This window comes from Lissotriton helveticus, chromosome 4_1, assembly GCF_964261635.1.
Source record: "Lissotriton helveticus chromosome 4_1, aLisHel1.1, whole genome shotgun sequence".
In the NCBI taxonomy this organism is placed as follows: domain Eukaryota; kingdom Metazoa; phylum Chordata; class Amphibia; order Caudata; family Salamandridae; genus Lissotriton; species Lissotriton helveticus.
This window is the reverse complement of record NC_136063.1, coordinates 566,630,731-566,649,233: the sequence shown is the minus strand read 5'-3', so window position 1 is coordinate 566,649,233 and position 18,503 is coordinate 566,630,731. Positions and strand designations below refer to the sequence as shown.

The window sequence follows — 18,503 nt, the reverse complement described above, 5'->3', positions numbered from 1 at the left end:
AGTCCTTGAAATGGCTCAAAAGGTGTCCGGAAAACATTTTACCAGATACATCCATTAAGGCATTCATTCTGCAATCTTCAGGGCAAATTCGGCCTCCTCTTGAAACTAGAGATACTTATACTGCCCTTTCATTAGAACAATATTCAACCGGTTTTCAAGATTGCCTGGTAAAGATAATAAAGCAAAGCAGACCAAGTTAAGTTCTGCCGTAATAGCAGTAACACCATCAGGACCTTCTTTGTGCTCATGAGAATTTAGATGTTCTTATGTATTCCTCAATCTCCTTAACGAAAGGACCAGACATTTCTAAAGCATTTCTAGGAAGCGTCACCTCACTTTGCTGCCATTATTTAAATTAATTACTTCAGAAGTATTAGAGATAAGAGTCACGAGTTAAATAAATCCTCTAGCCTATATTTAAACTATACAGTTGTATAATATGCTCAATCCAGGCATTTTCCTTAATTTAGATGGCATTCATTGTTTTCCGCATTCCCATACTCTATCAGGTTTCAAAATGTCTTATTATTTTGTTTCCGTTCATGAAGTGATTACTTTTCCCCAAGACTTCCTCTTTTATTCATGGGTCATTTTTTAAAATAATTTATATCCAATTGGCAGAATGCGAGCTTCAAAGTAACCTCCAAGACCATTTGCCATGCTGGCTACCTAAACAATGTACAAAACCGTTTTCTCATAACAAAACTTGAAATGTAAATGTAAACATCACATCTTGAATCTAGGCAAATTACAGTAAATCTTTAAACAAAGAATGCTTTATATATAAAGCTCACAATTATGAAATCGTTCTATGGCTGGTATGGCCAGTGTTACTATTTTACTATTAGTATTCTCCTACTAGCAGATTTGTTTTTTGCATAAAAGCTAAATTGGGGGAACTACTTACATCTGACACTGCACTGTAGTCCTATAAAATCAGGGTTAGGGGAGCCATTATGCCTGTAACCTTTGAAAAAAGATTACTACACCAATTGCATATTAAACAAGGACTTGTGTATTGCAGAGCCTAAGGACAGAAAATCACTGTAACACGGATTACATTATCATGAAGTCTGAGACTTAAACAATGATTAGGCACACTATTTACCTCAAGCATCATTGGCCCAAGCGCATCTTTGTCAATAACACTCTGGCCAGTAGATGAGATATCAGCCTTTTGAACTTCATCCTCATTAGCTGCTGCTTTTTCTGTAAAAGAGTAGAATGTAGAATAAATAAAGTTGAGCACTTTTTATTGCACAACATGACTTCTTGCTCGTACCATTGTTTCAAGGTATCTTATCAGTCTACTTTGCTAGCTAATTAGGCATGTCACTTCAAACACATTTAAACAGTGCTGCTGAGACTAGGAAAATGTTATTTATTTGGTTATAGTGGTTTCCAGAATGTATGGAATAATAATCTTAATTCGATCTTTCCAAGTAGATCATAAAAGAAACACGCATATATAAATACGCTATATTAATAAAAGAGCAGCATATGATGTAGAAAAATCATTAAAAACGTATATGTTAAAACATACCACAATTTGATACCTTTCTTACACAAGCATTTGCAATGCAATAGGTCTCGCATTTACGCGAGTTTGAGCTATTGATATTGCAAATGACAAAGCCTTCAATTTTTGTTTTCGTTTTTTAAAACAGTACTAAAAGACATTGTTATTTACAATGCCAACAGCTTAAACTCGTGTAAAGGTGAGACCTATTGCATTGCACATCAAAAATGTGATAAGAAGCACTACATCAAAAAAACAGTAAGCAAATATTCAAAAATGATGACTTAAAAACAATCTATCTGATAAAACTATTTTGGCGATGGTTCGGAATTAAGTGGAATTTTATTCACGCTTGGGTCTAAACTCCTTTACGAAATATCCACTTACCACGTAAGTGTGGCAGGTGCAAGAGAGAAACCCATGACATGCACTATACAGGGGTGTGTCCCACAGACCACACACCTGTCCAATAAAGACACGATGAAGACTACAGTCACAACAAACACTGCTAAAATGGCAGACAACTTTAAAACCAGTTATAAACTCGGATCGTATGTGTTCCGAATTATCCTCGCATGTATCCGGGTCAAGTTTTTAAGTGCAGATATCAGCACAACAAGGTGACCTCGGGTCGTGTATACGGAGTTAAGGTGTTATGGGGCATTCGACCTCAAGGCAAAATGTCTGGAAAAAAAATCAATGCAACCCAAAACACAAAGATTATAAATATAAAGCCAAACAGCGCCGAGAATCGGAGACATACTTCAACTGTTAGGCGCCTCCGTGTTCGCAACTTGAAAGTCATATTGAAAGGTCAGTACATCGACCCCCATTTTATTTCCTATTTAAACCAGCTGTCATTAGTGGGCCGGTGCACATGCGATTCAGACTGCTTCCCATGCATGCTAATATTTTACAGTCCAGCTCTGATCAAGTGGTGTAAGAAAGTGGCTCTGTATATACTGGACCAAAGTAAGATACAGTGTGCACAGAGTCCACAGTCCCAAGAGGTTTCGCAGAGACTAAAGTTAGATATAACCTTACTCTCTAAAGTGGCAGCTTGGTCGAACAGTAAGGCAGTATCAGAGGACAGTGTAAAGTATTTGTTGTACACACTCAGTCAGCAAATGGTCTCACACACTCAAGAACTGAACTCTAGGCCAATGGTTTGTATAAAAATATATAGTTGTTTTATTTTAGAACCAACAAAAGGTATCAAAATATACTTTCTCAGAATGAGATACTTTAGTTAAATACTTTTCAAATAGGCAATAGACTTTTGAATATAATAGTTACAGTTGTTGCAATAGGCAACCCAATTTCAAACACAATGCAACATTGAGTTCAATGGGAATTTCTAGTTCAATGCAATTAGTTACTTTATAGATTACTTTTCTAACCACAGGACTGGATCCTACAGTCAGTCCTGGGACATCTCCTGTAAACAATTTAGTAAAAGTGTTTTGGTTACAGTTGTGATTTTTAAGGAATAGCGGGGAAGTAATGTTATTGTTACTTTTTCTTACTCAGTGTTGAATCCTGGATCCAGCACTGGTATATCTCCAGTAAACAATTGAAAGAATGCGTTTAAGTCATACAGGCGATTTTTAAGGAATATTGTAGTTTTTGAAAATCAACACTTAGAAACTTTTCTGGTGAAAACCAGACAATGGATTCCTAAAGAGTAAAATTGAGTTCACAGTAAATCACTGTTATAGTTACTTTCAGGGTCAGTGTTGGGCTAAAAGCTACAGAACTGGGTTCTCTCTCTTGATAACAGGTGAGTAAATCGGAATTCGTTGTTCGGCTGATTTTAGATGAATATTTTAAAGTTTCAAAACTCCACACTTAGAATAATTTCCAAGTGAAACCAGTCAATGTTACCCTATGGAAGATAAGTGAGTTATCGGCTTTAGGGCAAGTACTCTACTGGCAGAGTTAAGGTTCTGGGCATAGACTCAGGGGTCACCCAGGGTCAGGTAGGTACAGTTGTTACACCCTCAGCCGCACTGGGGCAGCCGGGTGCAGAGAGAGTAGGCCCAATGCTATCCTATGGAGGATAGGGGGCCTTCGGTTGGTGGCTGCGAGCAGGCATGCCACGCGGCTGTGGGAGCTAGGCTCCAGGCCACTTGCTCAGAGCAAATCGGGAAGTAGACTAGGACAAAGGTTGCACTCTCAGGGGCACTCGGGTGGCTGGTTGCAGGGTGCTTCTGAGCCATCAGGCTCTCAATGTTATTCAATGGGAGACTTGGATATTGAACAAAGGCTGCAGGCTCGGGGACGGAGATTCTTCAGGTGCGACCACCACTTCGAGAGGTAAGCTGGGATCTTGGAGGATAGGTAGACACCCAGGAGTTGGGCACAGGGGGCTGTGGGGCGCCAGGTGCAGGGGTGTCTATGGACGTCGGGAAATCTTACCCTCGGCTGGTTGCGGTTGGAGGGGTCCCTGGTTGTGAGGCTGCAGGCGTCATCAGGATCGTCGAGGAGGGTCTTTTGGCACTGGATGCCGGGGGACGTCCTCGTGGTCTTTGTACACTCAGGCACAGGCCGGGCTCGGCGGGTGCAGAGTGTGCTGGATTTGCGGTTCCTGGCTCGCACCAGGGGTTGTTGCTGTTTGAGCAGAACCACTGCTCGTGGGAGTCCCAGTCTAGAGGATCACAGCAGGCAGGTCCTTCGGGGTTTACAAGGTTGCTGTCCGCAGGAGACATCGGGGTTTCCAGGAGCAGGTTCAAGGATCAACAGGCCTGTAGGGTTCTGGGACAAGTCAGTTGGTGTCGTCCTCTTGTTAGCAGCTGCACGGCAGGTCTTCTTGTTTCTTGTTCTTCTTCTTGTTTTCAAATCAGGATCTGAGGAAGGAAGGTTCAGGGTGCCACTAAATACTAAAATTAGGGGCGTTAATGGAGGGCAAGGGCAGGGACCAATGGGTCCCTGTCCTGGGGTGAATACACCCCCTATCCTGCTCCTCTCCGGTGGGAGGGGGGCTGGAGCCTAGCTTTGATTGGGCAGGGCTCCCCATCCTCAAGATGGCAGTAGCCCGGAGTTGTGCTTCACCTCGCCTCTCCCACCCGAGAGGTGGAGTTGGCACGGGCTGGCACACCCCCTTTCCTCACCTAGGGTACTCGTAGGTTGGTGGCAGCACTTACGAGGACCCGCTCAAGCATCTTGGGGCAGACTGCGAGCCGTTAGAGGTGTGGAGCTCTTCTGTTACCCTTTCACCACTTTACCTCTAGGACGTTCTTTTAATCGTAATAATTTCTGTTTGTGTAAAATTTTAAATTGTGGAATTGCCTTGCCTGATTGAATCTGGGTCAACATCGTGGGTGAGTCAATACCTGCTAAACGCTCCTGGGTGTGCCTCCCTGTCCCGTTCCACCGCGGCTGACGTGCCGATTGTTGTGGAGGGCAGGCGCCATCTTGGGTGAGGACCCGGATCCCTGTGGGGCTGCTTACTGCGGTCTAGCTGGGGGTGGGGCAAAGCTATAAATTGCAATGGCCGGCCGGACGCGCAGCGGGCGCGCCACCGGCGCGCCAAAGGAAAGCCCGTCTGCGCCCGTCCACGGCCGGCCGGGCTAGGGGCAGGAAACTCTGCCACCTTTATTTCTTATCCAGCCCCAGGTTTAATTCGTCTCCACAACCGATGGCCCCACGTTACTCCGACTAGACTCACTGGGTATTCTTTGCCCCCGACCTGACTTTCAGGAATTTGTTTCCCCATTGGACACGGCACTGCCCCCCACCCTGCACATCCTCCCGACCGCTCCCCCACTTTTAGTTAAAAAAGCTGTTAGCTCCAGCCTCACGGTTATCTATTTGAACACACGCTCGCTGGTCAAACACCAGCTAGAGATTTTCCAACTCTTAGATGCAGAGAAACCTGACATTCTGTTAGTAACAGAAACTTGGCTTAATGAGGAGTCATCCCCCGACATCCTGGCGGCTATCCCCTCGGGCTATTACATTCTCCAGGCCAACAGAGCCTCGGGTAAGCCGGGCGGTGGGGTTGCAGCCATCATTAAACATCCATTTAGGTTTACATCACTAGATGCTGCCAGTATTCCTTTGGTTGACTGCCTTATTTTAAAACTCCAATCCTCTGTGTCCCCTCTCATTTGTGTCCTTGCTTATCGCCCTCCCCAGTCCATGCCTAGCTTTCCGTCATTGTTTGGCGACATGCTCTCTCAGTTGGTGATTAACAACTCAAAACTCTTGATTATAGGTGACTTTAACTACTGGCCATCTGACACCTGAGAGAGCATTTGTTCGTCCGCCTTTACCGATCTTTTGGCTGGCATGAATTGCTCCCAACACATCCAATCAGCAACACACGTTAAAGGCCACATTTAGATCAGGTTTGGACCGCCAACCTTATCCTTCCTTGCCCATGGTCCGACCATTTTATTATTACGTTCTCCCTTGTTACTGTTCCTCACACTATTGAACCACTAGAGGGAAATTTCTTGGCTAGGAACTGGAACAGAGCCGACCTTAGCGAACTTTGTATTCTACTCAGTGCTTCCCCCCCCCCCGCCCGAGTGTGATTCTCCAGATACCCAGGCCCTGAGACACTGGCTTGAATCAGCTAGCGACACTGTGGCACCACTTAAACGTGTTAAATTGAAACGACCCCATGATGCGCAGAGATGGTTCTCTGAAGAACTTAAAGTAAAAAAACTTACACATAGGCAGGCTGAGTGCTGTTGGAGGCAAGACTATGCCCCTGAGAAAAAATTGGCTTTCACGGCCCAGCTTAAAGATTATAAATGTAGCATTCTCCAGGCAAAAACCTTATACTTCTCCAATAGGATTATAGACTCTGCAACTAAGGCGAAAGATATTTTTTCCAGTGTGGAAGAACTATCACACCCGGACAGGGTGGCCAATAAACCCCTCCCAAGCACTTTGTGACTCCCTTAACCTTTTTCTCATGGACAAAATTGTCAAAATCAAAAAAAGTATTTCCCGTAGTACACCTTCAACCACACCTAGCCTTGTCCCCATTCCCGTCACTATGAACCCCTACTCAGTTGCACAGATACCCCCGATTTTGAAAGAAGAATTTTTTGCCTTGTTAAAAAAGGTGGCCTCTGGCTCCCCTTCAGATTGTTGTCCTCTCCATGTCCTGCGAGAGGCATTCACTGCCTGTCCAAAGCCCCCTTTGACACTTCTTAATAATTCCCTCCGACTCGGCCTGGTTCCCGCCTACTTTAAGATCACTGAAGTGGTACCAATTCTTAAGAAGCCTAATGCTGACCCGGCTCTGATGAGCAATTTCCACCCCATTTCCTTGCTTCCCTATCTTAGCAAAGTATTGGAAGCCCATGTCAGCAACTTCCTCAGTTCCTTCATCGAACGCACTCAGTTTTTTGACCCTCAACAGGCTGGCTTCAGACCTGCCCATTCGAGTGAGTCAGTCATACTGTCAGTGATGGAGGAGCTGCGGAGAGGGGCGGACCTTAAGACCAGTCAGGCCTTGGTGCTCCTGGATTTGTCCGCTGCCTTTGACACGGTCGACCATGATATCCTGGTCGGCTGTGTCGGAGAGGCCGGCATCCAGGGACCGGCCCTTGAGTGGGGCCGTTCTTTTTTAAGCAACCGTCATCAGGCGGTCCGTCTCTCCCATTTCTCAGCTGACAAAGTGAAGTTGACATGTGGCATCCCCCAGGGCTCTTCCCTTTCCCCTCTCCTTTTTAATTTGTATCTTACCCCCCTTATCCGTTCCCTCCGAGGCAGTAACGTCACCGCATTTAATTATGCGGACGATATTCAGTTGGTCTTTGATATCGACTCCTCCGACCAATCCATTCACAATTTTCAGTCCACCCTGTGCCATATTAGTGATTGGATGGGGGAAAATCACCTCAAGCTCAACCCCGACAAGACCGAGTTGGTCTTGAGCGGGGGCACCCCCATTCCATGGACCTCCAACTTCTGGCCACTAGGTCTTGGCCTACCTCCCCGCCCTGTTGACTCTGCAAAGAGCTTGGGAGTTACTATTTGTAAGGACCTCTTGATGAAACCCCACATTAATGCAGTGGTCTCTTCTAGTTTTTTCCACCTCCGAAAGATCCGCAAGATTTCCCGCTTCCTCACTACGGAGGCCCTTACTTTGGCCCTTTTGGCCCTTGTAATCTCCAGGATCGATTACGCCAACTCTCTCTACGTTGGCATCCCTGCATACCAGTTGAACCGCTTGCAGCTGGTTCAAAACCAGGCCGCAAGATTGATTTTTCACCAGCCTAGACACCATCACGTTCACCCCCTGCTCAAAACCCTCCATTGGCTCCCGGTAGCCAAAAGGTGCGAATTTAAAATCAGCTGCATCACCTTCAAGGCCTTGGCCGGCCTCGGCCCGGTTTTTATTTCCTCTCTTCTCCACCATTACCGCCCATCACGCAATCTCTGCTCCTCTCACCTTGCCTTGCTTACAACTCCCATTTTTAAACGCAAGAAGCACGGGGGCCTTAGATTCTCGTTCCTTGCCCCCACCCGCTAGAAGGCGCTCCCTCTGGAGCTTAGATCCACCACCTCTTATGCCCATTTTAGATCTCTTCTGAAAACTCACCTATTCCGTATAGCTTATGACTAATCCCTTTTTCCTCTGCTGCCTTAATTGCTGAACGTTCATCCTCTTTTGCTCACAGCGCCATGAAACTGTTGGGTGTAAGTGCGCTTTACAAGCTTTTTAACATAACATAACAGGGTTTCCCGCCTGTCTTCCAGCCAGAGTGGGGGTCAGAATCGGTGGGGGCCTGTTGCTGAGTACAGCAAGTGGCCTGGGGCAGCTCACAAAAGGTCGCATGCCTTTGAAACTTCCCCTGCCCATCCTCGGGGAGGAGGCTTGGCACCTTGTTCCAGGATGTGCATTGTTTCAGGCCCCCGAGAGCGACCCAGGGGTCCAGAAACATGTCTGGTGGTGGCAGCCTCGGTAGCCACGCAGTCAGGGCACTGAGAGTTGGTTAGGTTTCAGGGGGCATCTCTAAGATGCCCTCTGTAGTGCATTTGGCATTAAAGCCCACACTGGCATCAGTGTGGGCTTAATGTGCTGAGAAGTTTGCTATCAAACTTCTCAGGCTTCAGTGTAACCTTCATGGTGTTGTGAAGTTCGTAATGACAACCTCCCAGCAAAATATACTCTTAATGGCATCACTACACTTACAGTGCCCAGGAATGGCCCTGGGTACTGCAGAGGCACAGGGCTCATGCACCTGTGCCCACACCGCTGGCATAGTGCACCCAGCTAGGGAGGTGACTAATGTATGCCAGGGCAGTGTGTTTGTGGGCATGGCACACAAGGATGTGTGCCATGTGGACTCTTTGTTTAGTTCTGCACCAAGACACTCAGCCTGCAAAGGCAGTGTGTGTCAGGGTACAGGGCCCCCAAGGGTGGCACAATCAGCTGCAACCCTCAGGGGTCTTCTCTGGTCACAGTGCCCAGGGTACCTAGGGTACCATTTACCAGGGGCTGACCTGGGGCCAGAGATGCCAATTGGGTTTAGGTTTCAACACAGTTTTAGGGAAGGAACACAGGCCCTGGGTACCTGATTGGCAGGAATCCAGGGCACACTCAGTCAAAGGACATCAGCAATTCAGCAAAACGTGGGGGCATACCATGCAAGAAAGATGGCACTTTCTCACAAGTGGCTCTTTTTAGTGAGGGGGTGTGAAGTACCTACTCAGTACTACATTCCCCAAGCTTTGTGAGATCCTCTGATATCATATTCAGCCCAACACTGACACCTATAGGCAGGGTGCAGAATACGTTTCTCTTTGGAGCGTTTCAATGTATCTATATATAACTTTGCAAACTTATTCTTTTGGGCCTTCTGAATCGCATTGTTTGGGAGGTGGAGGGCAAGTACTGACACATTTTATATAGTCTTTGGGTACAGTGCACCTACAAGTATTTTTTCATTTCCGGTACCTTTATGAATTTATATTTGGACTTGTATCCGCTTGGACAGCATTAAAACAGACACATGCATGTTGGTATAAATTTACTTTAAATGAGAAATGACCACCAATAAAAACAAGTCATTGTCACTTCTGTCGAACGGCGGATTTCAGCACTGTTTATAGACACGCTGTGTTTTTCCTTGGCCCGCGCAGGTGCGCAGCCAGAATACGAGCTCTTTACGTGGAATAAATGTGAAAGAGCAGCTGAGGCGATACCATGAGTGTAATGAGTCGCCTTTATGTAAATGCGCCAGGTCGCATCCCAAGGTGTAATTAGAAACAGATGGCCCCCTAAAGTCCGCTCTGCGAAATGAAATAAGTGCTGAACTCAATAGATGGCCCTCTAAAGATAAGAAATTGCTTCACAACGTGAATCAGACAATCCAGTCCGAACGAAAAGGTGAAAGGGCAGCAACCAAAAAGGCTCAGTTACAATCAAAGGCCAGCGTGTTACATAAACGATGACGCCAGCCAATTAAATTGAGGGGCGGGGCTTCAAGCCCCCTTCTGAAATCTTTTTTATCACACGAGGTCACGCAGAGCTAGCAGCGCGCTTTGCTGCGCGAGATCTAAAAATACTTAATCAAAAGAAAATTATGAGTTGGGTCATCTTTTTCCACAACATGGCCTTGGTACCTTGTCAAAGTCCGCTTTTAGGTTGATGACGTAAGCATAAAGATTACTGGTTTTAATAATTGCTTTCTCGGTCAAAAGAGTAACTGCTGATAAGTTAGTTAAGGAACTCATTCCTTCTGTAAAGCCTGTGAGTTGAAGGCGGTAACTTTGTACGCGTGACCCAGTCATCGATTTGGACAACAAATTCGAAGGGTAGATCTTGGCTTGAACATCTGGTGAAGAAATTAGCCTATTATTATTGGGGTTTGAACGCTTCCCCGATTTATATATTAGCTGTAATATGCTGCCTCGCCAAGATTCTGGAATAATACTTGTTTCTAGGGCTTGGGGGGGGTAGACGGGATGATCAGAAGCTAGGATCCTTTTTGAATAACGCATTTGGGAGGCAATTTGGTCATAGCGTTCTCTTAGACCTGAGCCTTTTGATGGGTGTCACAACCTGCTTTTGGTCAATCTGTAAATGGTCCCCCTCGGGCATTTTTAGAGTTGACTGGGCCCTGCAAGGCTCTACGAATTTTGATGGAAAGCTGGCCTGACACTCTTGGTTATCGACAGTAGTGATGTGGTTTGTCCATACAACTTCTGTAATGTAGGCAGCTGCCACTGGCCAATTTATTTCGGTCCAAAGTGTTTGTGATTCTTTTGCTGGCTTGCGTGTAGCTATGTAGTCCACATACCCCTACTATACTTGACTTTTGCCACCCTGATAAGCTTTTTTTAAAGGCTTGTTTCATTCTAGAGATTTTGGAGATTAAGTCTTGGCTTGATTGATTTCCACACAGCGTGCACTTCTGGGCTCCTTGCTGAGGTTTTTTTTCATGGACCTTAAGTTCTGAAGTGAACCATTCTTCCCTATTGCTAGTTTGGTTGGGTGCTTGATCGAGAATGTCGAAATGAGAATCTCTTCAATTGCCTTCTAAGTCTGTGCCGGGGAAGCCCTTTCTTTATGGCTTTTGAAATCCTGATTAAGACAGGTGGTAATGAAGTCCATGATTGTCTCCATCATCTCTCCCTTCCATTTGAGGCACCTTAGATTGAACGGTTGAGAAACTGAAAGCAGACCTTGTGCTTCTAGAGCTCTGGGAGGTATGAGTTCCAGGGTGAAGGTTTGGGCAAAATGATCATTGTCCGATCTTCCTATTATATTGAAATCGGTGACGTCCCTGAACAAGTCCGAGTCTACTAAGGGGAAATCTATGGTAGAATATGCCCGATCAGTCACTCTTGTGAAGTCTGCTGGGTAGTCCATTGGACAACGATCATTTAGTGTGAACAGCCCAATGCCTTGAGCCCGGAGTTGCAGTTTTTACCAGGCAGGTCACATCTGGTTCGATTGCCAAGCGTTTCCTGGGTTTGGCCTGGAAGTTTGACTTCAGAGCCCTGTAGTAAGTTCATATTGAAATCGCCAGACAATATTATTTTACATTGTGGACATTTAAACTTCAAAGCTTTGAGTGTCCCTACTAAGGACTGAATTTATGCTGCTTTATGCGTATGAGCTGGATGTATGTAAAGGTTCAGAATTGTCAGTTTGAGATAGGGTGCTGCTTCATGCTTAAAATACTGAATCCAAGTGTGTCCAATTCCACCTCCTCATGGGCCCATAGTATATCAAGTGAGATGTAGATTGACAAGCCGCCTTTTGCTCTACCGGTCCTTGCTTCTTTGGTTGCTGTGTAGTGATATTCCCTAAATCCCACCATTGGGGTGAAAGACAACTGCCAGGTTTCTTGCAGTAGCGGGGCATCATGTCCTTTGAGAAATTTTATTAAAATCATCCTCGTTTGCCTTGCTGCTTAAGCAATTTAAATTCCAATAACATATTTTACGGGGATGGGCCCGTTAAGAGGAGCCCAAAGGCCTCATTCATGCCTCTGTTGCACCTGCCTCTGGCGGCGCAACTTGCTGATGTTCATCAGAGATGGCTGAAGGCTGTGTTGCTCTTGCAACAGATATGTTTCTAATTATTTGCAGACCTTCCTTGACAACAATGTGGTCATCTGGGCCAATCGCCCTTCAGCATGCTTGACATTGGTATTGGTTGTTGTAGCGGACTTGGATAGCGTAATGCCTCTACCTTCTTCATTTCAGTGCCCCATATTGCGAAGGTTTCCCTATGCTGCCATAATCGGGCTGCAAAGGATTCATCCAACCAGGTAGTAGTTGTGATGTAATTCCCTGGTTGCTTGGGATTTTGCCTGAACTCAATTGCTTCTACATTTCTGGACCTAATGTGATTTAGACCCGGCAATACTTCAGGCAATTGTAATACTGCCTGCACTTCGATTTAAAATATCATGGGCACCCCTCAATTTGTAATGTGGAATCAAATGAATCTTTGCGCCTTCCAGGGTTAAGAAGCCCTGCACCCGTCTCCCTCTATGAAAGTAACAGCTGATGTCTCTTTTGGCTCTGGGTATGTTTATGCAACATATGTGGTGTTTCGACTGGAAGACACAAGGTTCTTTGGAGCTGTGTGGAGGCATTCCCCAATGACCCATCTTGGAGATTTTCTTACCTGTAAACATGGGGCGCGATCATTCAGTAATTCAGGCCTCTTGATTTGGAAAAGTCTTCTGCCATTATAAGCATCCTTATCTCATTGTTCTTTAATTTGCTGAGATCTGTCCGAAAAGGCTTCCCTGCTCTGATGTCTTGCTGATTTCTTGGCAGTGTCGACAGAGGTCTCCTGTGGAAGTGGTTGAGGCGCATTCGGGATGTGGATAGAATGATCTAGTTGGCCTCGTCATAAAGACCTCAACTGTTTCTGGGCACCGAAATATTGGATACGGAGTAATGGCAGATGTTATGTGTTCAACCGGTTCTGATGCTGATTCTGAGGCGGACTTCTTGTCACTGTTTATACTAAGGGCTTGCATATTTGCAGGTGTAATTTAGTCGACTGGTTCTATAGCAAACTTAATATCACTATTATTGCTAGAGGTTTGCATTTGCGCTAATGTGATACGGGTGCTCTGTTTTTTCACCTTGCTTTTCCTGGTGTTCCTCAAGCATTTACATTCACTCTTCATGAGAGAAATTTGTGAACCAGCACCTGGTGAGACTTCTGCTGATTTTTCTCTTGAATGTGGCTGGATTGAGGAGGTGTTTGCTGCGCTATTCATTTGTGTTGCCTCTATCTGTGAGGCTGGATCGATTTCACGCTCCATCTGTATGGAAAATGGGATAAGAGCTCCTCATGTCTGGCTCTTGCAGCGGCACTGTGTGCTATCATACCACTGATTAGCAGGTGGGGATACTTATGAACGCGAAGCAATGGCACATGTGGTAGGTGGTCGCTGGGTTCTGTTGAACTTTTATTATAAAAGTGTTCAGTGCCTGTAGTTATTGTTCAATTCCCTGTTTGTGAACTGCGAGTGTACTTAAGTCCACTTGCATATCCATATTATCTGAATAGCATGTTAATGCCGTTCCAATTACCTTGGTGGTGTTTAACAACTGGTGCCAGTTAGCTGAATCTGGCAGCTGGTTGGTGAGCCCTGCGAGTGGCCTTTCCAACTCAGCCTCTTGTGTCCCTGGTGCCCCCTTTGCTTCTATTGTGGATAGCTTTTTTAGGTCAATCTTGAAGTGACTCCCTTCTTCATGGCAATATGACCCTCCGGAGTAATTTAATGGGAGAGAGCAAAGTGTTATAATCGTGTTTGCAAGCTAAAGAGGAAGAGGAACATGGCAGATCAAGAGGTAATGCTTGCAGCTGTTCGAACGGACTTAAGAGAATCTCTAGCCAAACCGCTGAGTTGTCTGGGTCTTCCTCTAACGCAGCATTGTCTAGTCGCTTTGGTGACCGAGTGGACATTTGACGCATCTGTTATGTGGACGCTAAGTACTGTGAATTGTGCTGCTCTGAAGTCCCTTGCATGTGTACCAGGGCCTCTACCAGGAGTAGTGGCCGGACCGGAATTTCCACCTGTGACTTTATCGGGGAGTCAATACCTGACAGTATTTGGAGCTCCAAAGTTATGTGGCCCACGTGAGCTCCCCATTGAGTTAATTATAGGCTGTAAAAGTTGTGGCTGCTGTTTGTGCTCGGCTGGGTTGAAGAGAAGACTCTTGTCGAAGGATAGGGCGTCTGTGGGCTCATAGAGGTGTGGAGGTGGACCCCCACCCACTCGCCCACGGTACACAGTTAAGAAATCAGTTATCTTAACCTTTTTTTGAACTGTGGTCCTATGACTTGACACAATTTCCTATGTGTCTGTATCGTTATTATTAATGGGTTGCATATGCTTTTCCTTCCCCTTCTTGGTTCCCTCTCGCTTAGGGCCGGTTTGGGCTCCCATTGTACTTTTCTAGACCTTGTGGAGAGCTATTAGAGCAATTATAGACAGGTAACCCAAAATGTTGCTTGATGGAATTTACGGATGTGCTCGGAAACTCTAGGACTCATGGTGGGGGAGCTCTCAGGGGGTACAAGCCGCACCCGGGCCTTGCCGGGCCACCTCCGCACTCACCACAGCTCAACCCTTGACAACAGCCCCATATGCTGCATCACACCCACTGAGTCAAACTCTGAGTGCTGGTTTCCAATTTCCTTAGTTCTGGTTTCCGGATTCCTCCAACACAGCAGCATCACCTCATCTTCCGTTGCCACTGAATCCCTGCTGTTCTCTGTGAGGAAGGGGCACAAGCAGACTGTCTTTGCAGTGAGACAGGATCCAGCAAGATCCAAGCACCTCTGCGCCTGTCCCACCCCAAGAACAGAGAATGTTCAGGAGACGCAGGGCTGATGCACAGACTCCCTGTGGTGACCCCCAAGGTGGGCTGCAAACTATGGTGGTGAGTGGGAGAAGCCCGCCACCAACGCTGTAACAGACTCAGGCCCACAGCTGCCACCTGTTACCGGCTCTCCAGACCACAGCAGGCTATCAGGATGCAGCTGAAGCCGACCACAGCCGGCACCAACTATAGCTACCGATGGATTTGACCGTCGAAGGTGCTGGGGCCAAAACTTCAATTGAGGGCCTCACCGGAGGGAAGTGGGGGAGTTAACTAAGCAGACTAGGTGGGGATCACCTGGGCTGGCAGTGGCTCGCAGTGGATTCCCGGCTTCCAACTCCTCACGAGATACAATGTCCTCGAAAACTCCCCTGCTAGCTGTTCTGGTTCAGCACAGGCAGGTTTTGGTTTAATAAGGTATGGTTTAAGATTCACTGTTGTGGCTCATGTTTTCAACAGGTAAGGCAAAGCCATGATGAACGACAAAGACAGTATTGATGTCAGACAATATCAACTTCATCTGCCATAACACCAGAGTAGTAGTAGTCACCATCTTCATGGCAGTTGCAGATGTGTCACAGAGCTTTCCCAAAAAGGCGCCTATTTTCTAACTCTCCTTTACCGGAGGCATGGTCCAGGATGGAGAAGTGGGATGGTATTTCCTCAAAGCACAGACTATTATGGAAGCGGATCTAACAGACTTGGGACCATAGGACTCGCAGAGGAGCTTAATAAGCTAGGGTTTGGAGGGAAACTAACATCATTGGCTCAGTAGGTGGGATGGGTATGTTGAGCTTTCTTACCTACTTACCAAGACTTTGTTTGTTCAGTCTTACTGAAAAAAAACAAATAAGGTGATGAAGCGCATGTATAATGCATGGATATTATGCCAAGCATGTACCTCGACTGATGAGTGGATGTTGAACGGCGTGATCTTAAACGCCAGTGAAAAGAGTAACGATGCCTTGAGGACGTAGAATAGTGAAGTCTTGTACAAAGAGAATTCCAAGAACGTCTCACTGGAGTTCGGAATCTTCCCTTTAGTACGCTAGGATGCTTACTTGTACTTGCAGGAGCCACAGTACAAGAAAGTTGAAGTAAATCTGGATGAGGAGGCAGCACAGGTTGAGGAGTCACTGGAGGGGCAGGCAAGACCGGTACAGCAGATGGCACAACGGCGAGTCTCTAATCTCAAGGAAAGGTGATCTCGGAGCAGAGGCAGAAGGCAGCATTACCGCTGGTGAGACTGCTCGGGAGTGTAAGACGTCGTGGAGTAAGGTGAATGCAGCATACACAGTACTCTACTCTTCTTCATCTTGAGGACCCAATCCACATACAGATGGAAACAACTGCGAGGAGTTCCCTCCCTCAATGTGTAGTGTGTCCTCGACATGTACATGCATGTTCCCTTCAATGCCTGATGACTTCTCGATGGTAAGCATGTTGTTACAGATCCTACCTTCAACGTCACATCTCGACATTAAATAGCTGTGCCTGACTTTGTCCCTTAAGAAATCTTTCCTTTGCTCTCCTGCTTGGATGACTAGTTGTGAGATATACAATTCCCAGATAACATAAAATACATAAATACTTAGGTAAAATAGATGTGGCTGTAAAGATAATACTATATGTGAAAGCACAAAATGTAAAACAGTAAAATATTAGAGTGATTTATAAAATTTAAAAAACATGAATACGTAACGTATTCTGTTGTTTTTAAACTTTGCTGGTATAGACCAATGAAGATCAAAGTCCTCAAAAAAAAAAGAATCTATACACACATTTGCTGTGCACATGTGCAGCAATCGGAAGGAGTTTATGCTTGCAGATCTTCAAGCTAAACATTTAACGACCACAGGTACAAAATACAATTGCAGTGCAGAAATGAACAAACGTGCCCTTAGACTTCTGACTCGCCAAACTACAAAATCATTCATACTTTAAATACAGAGGGGCATTTGGTAAGCAGACTTCATCCATGTCTATGATAAATTGTCATTCACATTTTGCTTCTGTCCACCACAGCACAAAGCATGGGGCGATCTGGTGCCCCCACTTTATCCATGGGCTCCCCTTTCGAGTGACTGTTGAAAGCCTGAACACAATGATCACAGCGGTCTAAAAATAGTTCCACTCTTTTCATTTGCAATGTTGGATCAAATTGTGGTTTTTCATTTTTTCCATACCAACTTTTGCGCTTAAGTGTAGCTGCCGGCGATTTGAGTGCTTGGTTTAATGAGGAGTTACTCTTGTCTCCTCCAAAAATGATAAATACATGGGACAATTAAAAAGGCTTTATATTTAAAAAAAATACTAGTAATACAGCTGTTTCAGTGAATTTAGTTTTTAATTTTACATTTTTATTTCAAGTATACGGCAGGCACGTTTAAGTGGCAGCATGTTTCATTTTGGTCTATACTTGCAAAAAAACATTTTTTTTTAAAGTTTTTTTTTAAATAGCTATTGCACCACATTGCCAAGGTTAATAATAATAAGCCTCTTGGCTTTATCAATGCCCATTTTTATTGTGGCACTTAAAGAAGACAACAGCAAGTAGGACGTGGCAGGATCAGACTGAATGTTTGGTAATTCAACTCACTGCAATACATTCCAAGGAATGCTGAACTTCGTCATATTGCATTGCAGACCTGCACACGCACAGAAAGGATTAAAAATTAGCCGATTCCTCGCATTATTGGGCATTCTGATAGCAACCCAAGACGCTGCATGTGAACAAACGTCGTGGTATCCTTACACACGTTTCCACATCGTCTTTATGCAACCAAAAGTAGAGTTAAATCCCTTGCACATGTATGCCTCCGTAATCTAGTGCAGAATTCACTAAAGGCACACCGTTTTTATTCCCGCATAATGTCAATCCGCCCAGACACACACGGTGGTGTGTGTTAACACTAGGACTTGTGCATGTGCTCAATAAGAACAAACAGCTCTACGGAATCTGGAGAACAGCTCTACGGAATCTGGAGAATGTAATAACTTCAATATGTGAAGAAAACGGACATTTTACCGCGGTATGTGACTGCAATCCCAACTCGAAAGGAGTAAAATCAGAAAGGCATAATATATAGGTATATAGCTTTTTACACATTTGACTACAAGTAACAACCGTACCCTTAAACGAGGTTTTTCAAGCCGAAGTTAAAAATACACGCACACACCATCCCCCGCACATCCCTCGCATTCGAGTACAAGGATGACTATGGAAGCACGTGCGACGCGTTTTAGGCGAGGAACACAGGAGACAATTATGCATCTGCACCAGACTAAAATTAGAAAAGCTGCCATATGGCTCTGGGAACTCGGCAGCACATTCGTATTCATTAGGAAACATTCCACCGACAGTAGGAGAAAAACACAGCATTCTCCAGTGCAGCGCCTTTCTCCTTCCTGCATTAATGCACCATAGATCATCGGCTGCTGAAACCTCCTGCAGTGCTCAGAAAATGTCACACGGCCCAGCCGCACATTTTCTGTGTTTACTAGCTACTTGTATTATTGCCTGCTCTCCTGACAGTGTCACCGTATCAGCGAACTGGCTCGCTCTTCCTTCCGCTGGGTGAGAACAGCGGCATCCGCCAATCCGAACCCTGCTCTAATATTAGCTTCTGGTCATTTTCCCGGAGAACAAAATGGGGCA

The 18,503-nt window shown here is 45.5% G+C and overlaps 1 protein-coding gene across 12 annotated transcripts in view; it reads right to left on the bottom strand.

Moving 5' to 3' along the window:
• The window catches only part of NCOA2 (nuclear receptor coactivator 2), a 1,089,938-nt gene that overhangs the window by 443,210 nt on the left and 628,225 nt on the right, over window positions 1-18,503 (bottom strand). For all 12 annotated transcript variants that reach the window (XM_078687164.1, XM_078687175.1, XM_078687166.1 and 9 more), the window contains one exon: window positions 1,109-1,209. In XM_078687164.1, coding sequence (XP_078543290.1) covers window positions 1,109-1,209 — 101 coding nt within the window. The remainder of the gene's footprint in view (window positions 1-1,108; window positions 1,210-18,503) is intronic.